At 41.8% G+C, this 8624-nt stretch overlaps 1 protein-coding gene across 1 annotated transcript in view; it reads left to right on the forward strand.

Annotated features, from left to right (window-relative positions):
- Positions 1-7998: 7998 nt before the first annotated feature.
- Positions 7999-8624, forward strand: part of HTRA1 (HtrA serine peptidase 1) — a 35720-nt gene continuing 35094 nt past the window's right edge. Inside the window, exon 1 of the mRNA XM_010003997.1 lies at positions 7999-8067. Coding sequence (XP_010002299.1) covers positions 7999-8067 — 69 coding nt within the window. The remainder of the gene's footprint in view (positions 8068-8624) is intronic.

An 8624-nucleotide genomic window follows, 5' to 3' on the forward strand; every position in this document is an offset into this window, starting at 1 on the left:
GTGTTTTTTCCTCACGTTGTTGAAACACTTTTGGATCGGTTATGTACACAAACCATTCTTAATGGTTTTGAATGTTGGCTTGGAGTTGTTCTGAATAGTGTGGAACAGCTGTTTAAAATAGAAACCTTAGGCTATGGATACCAGTGTTCTGGTATTGCACCTACTAGCTGTGCAATATATGTGTTTTTTTAAAAAAATGAATAATTGTTGTTTGTGTTCTGGGGCTTCAGAGGTGCAAATGAAAAGAACCTTTACATTTCAAGTATTGGATAAGGTTGTGTACTTTTCATCTTTTTGAAAAATGTTTGCTTTAATCAAAACCCCACAAATATCTCATGCTGCTGCTTACTGTGATTCAGGTTGTCCAGCTTTGCCATACTGTGTTTTGTCCACTGTAACCTAAGATACATATCAGACAAGTCCACCTTCTCTCCAACTTCCAAACTGACTTCCTGCTTGAGAGATATGGATGGCTTTACCACAATAATTTGTTGATCCAAGGCTAGAATAATTGGTGTCATATAACAATGAAAGATAATCCAATTTCAAGACCTTAAATTATGTCAGCACCTTTTATTTTTCTTTATCCATAAGCTAACTAACCACTGTCTTAGAGACAGTGGTGTTTGTAAATTACTGGTTTTGTTTGACTCTTTACATATATGTGAAAACTAGCACAGAAGTGGAAGTTACTGTAAATGTCTGAACTAGTATTGTAGGTTTTAACTTCTATAAAGATTAAACAATAGCTCTTTAAAAGCTTATTTTTTCACAAGTACATTCTGTGTGGAAGACACTTTGCATTGAAATATTTTTACTGTAGTCTAACATCTGAAAATCACTTCTCTGGTACAGCTTTCACACTGCATGTTCATTTTATTATATTTTGGTATTTGGCAATTTTACACATTGGGTGGAGGTAAAGCAGCTCCATTATGGGACTTATAAAAAGAGGCAGGGGGGGGAAAAAAAAGAAAAGAACTACTGTTGTAGTTCAGTAGCATAGGGAAATATTTGTGGTTGGTAATGGTCAGGGTCTCCTATTTATCAGTACTTTTATAAATCTATGAAAATTGTTAAATTATTTTAGAAACAGTGCTGTAAATATGTCACATTTAAATTGTCAATAAATCAGTTTGGGTAACTTAAAATAACATCTGACTTGAGTTTCCTTCCACCATGTTGTTTTATTAGAACAACATAAGCATACAAGGGGTCAGATCATGCCTTATCCAGCCATAATGTATCTTTAATTCTTCAAACCTGATCAGATTGGGTAGCCTAAGAAAATCAAAGAGAAATCAAACATGACGAGCTGGTTTTGTTTTACTTTTCTCTGTTTCTTCTGTGGATTTTTTAAATGTTAGGCAAGAGAAGTCAATCAGGTCTGTTTCTAAATAATAGAAGAGATGATGCACAGTAATGCTGAGTGAACCATTGGGAAGCACTATCTGGAAGGGGAAAAAACCCACAACAAAATGTAACATGCTTTGTTTATTTATTTTTTACATGATACTGTTGCAGAATGATTTCCCTCTCAGAAGTGCTTTCCTGAAATAACAGCACCTTTATGACAGCTGGGAGCACCTCACTATGTGTACATCAGACAGTAGGATCTCACTTGAGTGTGACTGCATTTCCCAAGTCTGCTTCTTCCTTTGGTAAAGCTGGTATCAGAATGTGCATGCTCTTGCCCCAGCCAGGTTGTGACTGGAGGAGCCACTGCACTGTCTTGAAGCTTCTGTTTTGCCCAGTTGCAAAAGGGCTGTTGGCAGGGTGTATGTAGTTGTTGTACCTTTGGTAGTCCATCTCCGTTTAAAATAGACATTTTCAGCTTTAACATCTCAAGTTCCCAAAGCAGCTTTGACTGAGCTATAGGGAGCTGCTGTTTGAGTAAGGTCCTTGGGATACCAAGTTAGGTGCTAATCCATGTACAGCAATACAGTTTGTTCTCCCTAGTTATTCATGTTGCAACAAAATGCAGTTCCTGGCTGCAACTCACATTTATTTAAAGGAGCTGAAAATACCATTTCTAGTTCATCTATCTTGTTGCACGCATCTCTGCTGCTCAGCTTTCATCTTTGTTACCCTCTAATTATTTTCATAAAAATCTTACATTTCTTCTCACTGCCTGTTGAGACCTGAACTGTGGTCCCTGAAATTATTTGGATGCTCTGGCTTCCTACGTGCTGTCTTGCCCATCTTCACTTGCTGTGTACTTGGCTGTTTTCCCTTTACCGAAGAGGGAGTTAAATTATTTCTTCATGGTTACAGATTTAAACGCACCACGTTACAGGAAGGAATCTGCAGAAATTCAAGTGCTAAACTTGCAGTCCACGTGCCTGAAGGTAACTGCCAAAGGGCATGGACCAGAACACAGTTTTAGTAAACCTGGCAGATGCCTTAGCTTGATGGAATAGCGGGGTGTCAGCACCACCTAGAGGACATGCTCCAGCTTTAAACATTTCCCAAGGCAGGCGTTTACTTTTTAATTGTATTTCTGAATCTTAAAAACCCATTTTGAAATTCCAGGTGTTAAGTCACTGGACTACTCCAAGTTCTTGTTTTTGTTTTAAGTTTTTAAGCCTTTTAAGCTTTCAATAGCAATGGCAACGAATTGGTTAACAGCAAAATCTCCCTTCTTCCTGTGTGTGGTTCCAGTTTACTCCTGAGGGAGCTATGATGTTATAGGAAAAAAGAGAAATAACTGCTAGTTCTTCTAGTGAATAATGAAACTGTAAGGCTTCCCATGATGCTACTGACTGGAAAGTGATTACAGGCAATCAGAGGACAGCAAAAAAATAGCTGAAACAGCAGAAACTGGAGAACTGGTTTGTCATGGTATGAAAATGCAGATTTTCCCAAGTACTCAAACTCAGCACGTAGATGATAAGGAACTGCTGTTTTCCTGTGATAAACCACTGCAAGAGCAACAACATGTTTCTAACAGCTAGATTGAAATTCAGTCTGATAGCAGTAGCCTTTTTGGAATGAAAAGCAAATCCATCTGTATGTTAGGTGAGTGTATGAAATGTGTGTGGTCAAACAACTAATTACTGCTTGGAAGACACGTGCATGGCTGGCAGGGCAAGGCAGTAACTTTCTGTGCCAGGAGGTCTGGAGCTGAGCTAGTTCACTTTCCATTACTGCAGTTTAAAAAAAACTCTGGAATGTACCTGGGAAACTGGTTGTCCAGAACCAAGCAGCTGACCAGAAGGACCTTTAAAATGTCTCAGCTGAGTACAACTCTTCACCTACTGGATTGGAAAGGAAGCATCTGCTGCTTTTGGTAGGTGAAGTAGTGTGACACAAAACTATGAGTCTGGAGGTAGAGCAGAGTAATCTGAGCTCCAGGTTGAAGGGAGGACCTAATAAAATTTTGAAACTTGATTAATTCTCCTCACTAACTGAGCTGTCATTTCAATAATTTTACTCATTTGGCTTTTTAAGTTTAGTTCTCATATATTTGAGCTAGGTCCAGAGTCAAAATTCTATCTAGAAATTAGTTTAAAATGGATATGGCATCACAGAGTCCCTCCCATTGTAAAAACTGCTGCATTAGTAGAAAATGTTGATATTCAAAGGCTAATTGTAATCTTTATGGGAAGCCTGTCTTTTAATGGATGGAGAAGTTGGTGAGCACACCAAAAAGGGTGCACTCTGGAGGTGTGGAGAGAAATAGTACTGTTCTTACAAAGATTCCATATTAATTTGAGGTGGGAGAGAGGGAAGAAACGAAAGATGGGGAAATTCTGACAGGGCATTTTTAGTCTAAAAATTAAAATGAAATTGAAAATATGTTAAGCCCTCTGTGCTGTGTATAGTTGTATTTAATGTTTAAACATTCATCTGGATTTTGGAGCACAAACTGCTTGACACTCCCAGCCAGTAGCTGCTAAAGTCCTTCTGAGACCTTCCACTGGGGTAATGAAGGCTGGAAAAGTTCGGTGTGAGTCCTGCTCTGTGATGAATCCTGTCCCACATCTCTGCTTTGTTGTTTGGGTTGGTTTTTTTTTCATTTCAGATTTTCTCTGCAACCTCCCTGAGAGAAAGAAACTGGTTCTCATTTGTAAAGACACCGTGTAATCGAGTAGCAGGACCAGAGCGTTGCTCATCCCGGTGATACCTTTGGCCCTGTCATTAGGGATTTGCATTTCAAGCGACGGGCGGTGCTGTCATTTTGCATATCAACCCCCACAGTGCAAGCACCTTTTAAGAATCCAACCCGCTCTGTTGCGCTGCATTCCTATTGCTCCCCGTCCTCCTAATGATAACTGAGCACAGCAGGACACCTCAGTAATGTGGCAGTAACCTCAACAAGTGGGTGTCAGCTGCAGATTTCCATGGCTGTGTTTCTTTTCTGCAAATCAAGTGCATTAGGAAGCTCCAACACCTGATTTGCAGTCCCTGCCTGCTTTCAGAGTTGTAGGATTGGCACCAAGGAAAAACCAGGTGGACACAAATCCAAGTCGAATTTGTTCAGATTAGCAACTGTTTCTTGGGGCAGGTTGCTTGTCTTCATGTGAGGCTCTCACAGAAGGCACCACGATCACTCATTGATTTTGTAAGCCATGCCCACTGCCCTGCTTGTCAAGCACCAGGGCTGAATTCACAGCTGGAAAAAAAAGTATGTACTTTTGAATTCCCTGGTTTGCAGCCATTCCCTGTCCAAGAAATGGCATTTTTTCTCTACGTGGCAATGAATCCAGCATGTGTTTTGAAAAAAGTTTTGGGGTTTGTGTTTGTTTTTTTTAAATTTGGTTTTGGTTTGTTTGGTGGTTGTTTGCTTGGGGTTTTTTAAAGTATGTTTTTAACAACATAGCTAAGTCTACAAAGTAGAGAAGTCCTGTGTTTTTAAGGGTGAGGGTAAGGGTGTTAAATCTTGGCCAAAAGTGTGCAGGACAGCATACTTTCTTCCCACAGAAAACCTGGGAGAAAGCCAACAATGAATGAAGAATAAATGAAAACACAGCCATAATAAACCTAGAGAAGCTTATTTAGATTTGCTGAGAATTAATGCATTCTGGCCATCTCAGAGTTCCTCCAGCCTCTTTTCTGGCCAAGATCCTTCTAGCCCCAGACTATGTTAACCCCTTTCTCTCCTGTCAAGTGTACTCCTTTTTTTTAATCTTCTAATTGTTTCTTACTTCCCACCCTTTCCCTGTGTGCCCAGATGCTTATTCCAGAGCCAGCCCTCCTTTCCCCAGGAGGCCACCAGAGGTAGCAGCTTTTGTCACAGGGCATTTTGCTGCTTATTGACACTGAGATGTCACTTTACATCTTGGGGAATGTGGCAACATCTTCATGGGCATCCAGGACAACTCATTTTTGCAGTGGCTGATGCAAAGCATTCTGTGATATTGCAGGAAGGACCATCTACTGAGAGCACAGCAGTGGACAAAGGCTGGGACAAGTTCTGGATCCCCAACCACAGTATCCAAATTTCCTACCCTTAGAGGAATTTTTATCCTCTGATCTTTGGCTGGAGCCTCCTATTGTCAAGTTCCATCTGAAAAAAAGTGAAATGTTTTACTGGTAAAATCTCTCCTGTGTAAGTATTTTTCAGATCACATTTTTGGTCTTACTGAATGTTGATAAATATCTGCTGGCTTGGGTAGCTGTTCTGTGTGAACATGTTGTGAGGGGGGGAGAAATAATAATTCCTGGGTTGATAAAGTTGTGTAAGACGCTTCTACACAGACTAGATGGGTAAATAACAAATATATTTATCAGTAAAGTAAGTTTATTAAGACCTCAAGACTTACCTTAGTGATTCTGGAAAGTGAGATTTATTTTTAAGTTCTGTGTGCACCCATGGGAAGCCTGTAAAATTAATATTATTTTGAAGAAATTGAGCTAAATACTCAGATCAAGATTCAGATCCTTACTTGGCTTAAGAAGCAAAAAACGTAACAGCAGAAAGTCCTCAATACTAGTCCACTTCTTTGAAAGTGAACTAATTAATGGTTTTCACATAAGACCTTGGGATATATTTAATTTCCTTTGCAGTGTTTGACCCTTCACAATCTATCAAGAAATGTCCTTCCCTTTTCTGTTCTATTTATTTAAGAAAAAATACTGGTTAGTGTATTATAGCTCTTAAGTGGCCTAAAAGAGCAGTATGTAAAAGAAAAGCTGGCTGAGTTGTAAAAAAATAATATACATCACAGAAAAGATAAATATACTCAGTGGATGTTTCAAACTTTTCTGAGACAACACTGAACTTGCAGTAGTTCCAGAAGCAGGTAAATATTTAGCTTAAGATTTGCAAACGTTATAAGCTGAACAGTTAAGTAAACACTTTATATTCCATTGATTAATTACTCCTTTCCTGAGGCCAAGGGTAAATTCACTTTATTTAGTTTTTGAACCAGGGTATTGACTTACTGAATTACAACTGTTCCAAGTGGGTTTCTGTCAGTGGGGCTTTTTTTACTGTCTTTTGAGGCTTCATGCCTTGCCTGAGCTCCCTACAATGACCAATAGCAAAGGACACCAAGCAGTAAAGACACAAACTTCCATGGAGAGAGGATCACTGAACAGGGTGGTTTCCCACTGCATTCAATTTTTTCCTACCTACAGAGATAAGGTGTCAAACAACTGCTGTAACTTATACAGCAAGTTCATGAGAGAGAAAACACAATTGCTTTCCTGGGGGTTAGGACTAAATCCTACAGTAATGCAGGGATTTGTCTTTAATGTTTTGCTCCTGCTTCCAAATAGGACCCTATATGTGTTTCCCTGAACCTGTATGTCTTGTATTTTAATACTAAAAATGGCTCTTTTTTTCTTGAAAGACTTGTATTTATTTCAAAGTAAAGGAAAAAACCCACACCTACCCCAGCCCTGAAGCTTATTAAAAGTAGCCAATAAGCAATGGATAAATAATGAATAACTTGGAAACACTTTACCATTTTATTTATCCATATATATAAGCTCAGATGTATATATACATTACAAATAAATTAAACTTGTAAACAATTTCAAACTTTTTCTCAGACTTTTTAACAATGTAATGATTGTAGTTTGTTCCAAATGACTGCTTTACTCCTTTGACTCCTTCTCAAATCAAGTAATCCTCCTGAAATCTCTTCTCTTGCAACAGTGTGGAAGTTCCTGGCAAACAGCAGATGTAAGGGATCCATATTGGAGCTTTTATTGGGAAGGTTGGAGTCCCCGTGGTTTCCCACCTCCAAGTGCTAACCAAGTTCAGTAAGTTCAGCACGTTTGTGGTTTTGTGGTCACAGCCTGATAAGGTTGTTATAATGTTCCCTGAACAATTAGGTTTTAATTCTAACACTTGGGATGCTGCTTCCACCTGCTCGGGTGGCTCGTTGAGAAGAGATTATTCCACTTTTCCTAGGAGAAAAGACTTTGATTTCTTCTTTATTAAGTCTGGTTCCTGGCATCCTCGGGTTCTCAGTCGCAGCTCATGTAACAGCATTTCATCGTGCCTACAGGTTTGGGAAGTTCATCAGTTCCTGGGTTCTGAGGTGCCAGTTTACAAAGATGCACAAGTAATTACGGCTTGGTAGCCTGTTCAAGGGTGTCATCGGCTCGTAGTGGAAAAAATAATTGGCTATGCTCCATTTCCAGCTGTTAGTTCTTGTTGTAGCTCTCCCTCCTGGCTCTGGAAATGGTGCCCTGTCCCTCGGAAGGTGCTGCGTGTAGTTCAGCTGCCTTTCAAGCCACCCGGGATGTGCTAAGAGGCTGTGAGAGGTCCCTGCCCATAGGTTCTGGTTTGTTGCATGATGGAAGACTACTTTTTTTTTTTCTCCGGTTGATTAACCTTCTGCTAATTGCTAGAATGCACCTCACCCCGAGGCTCCGGGCACCTCCAGGGAGGCGGGTTGGGGAGCAGCAGCGCCCCGGGAGCAGCTCCCTCCAGCTCCCGCTGCCTTTAGGGACCAGAGCCCATCGCCTTCCGCACCCTTCCCGAACCGGGAACGCCACGGGTCCCGCGCGGGGGGAATGCCAGGGATACCTGACCCTTGCACGATGGCTTTGCTCTTGCTCCCAGGGGACCGGCTGCTGGCCCTGCCCTCCCACCCACCTTCTTATCAGACGGCAAGGATCTCGACCATTACTCTTAGATTGCCTTTCCCGTAATTCCTTAAGTGGGGAAGGAGTGCTCAACCCCACCCTCCAAACCCCTGTGGGCAGGAGCCCGTTACCAGCCTTTCCTCCCTCCTTTTCACTCCCCATCTCGGGCTGTTGGGGCTGCATCGCCTTCCCAGGCCAAGTTTATCAGCTGCGGGCGGTGATGGACGAGCGCAGTTTGTCCCGGAGGAGGCGGGGAGGGAATGTCACGGCCCGGGGCGAGCGCTGGGATGGGGTGTTGTGGTCAGGGCTGGGCTCCTTTTCCAGGCCACCAGCAACAAGAGGAGAGGGCACGGCCTCCAGCTGCTCCAGGGGAGGTTAAGGTTGGGTATTAGGAAGCGCTTCCTCACGGAGAGGGGGAATAGACAGTGGAATGGACTTCCCAGGGAAGAGGTGGAGGCACCTGGATGAGTTCAGGGAAAAGCTGGAGGTGGCACCTTGGTCTGGCTGCTGCGGTGGGGTTGGGTCACGGGCTGGACTGGTGACCTGAAAGGTCTTTTCCAGCCTTGGGGGTTCTGTGCTCA

This window comes from Chaetura pelagica, unplaced genomic scaffold, assembly GCF_000747805.2.
Source record: "Chaetura pelagica isolate M959 unplaced genomic scaffold, ChaPel_1.0 scaffold248, whole genome shotgun sequence".
NCBI lineage: Eukaryota > Metazoa > Chordata > Aves > Apodiformes > Apodidae > Chaetura > Chaetura pelagica.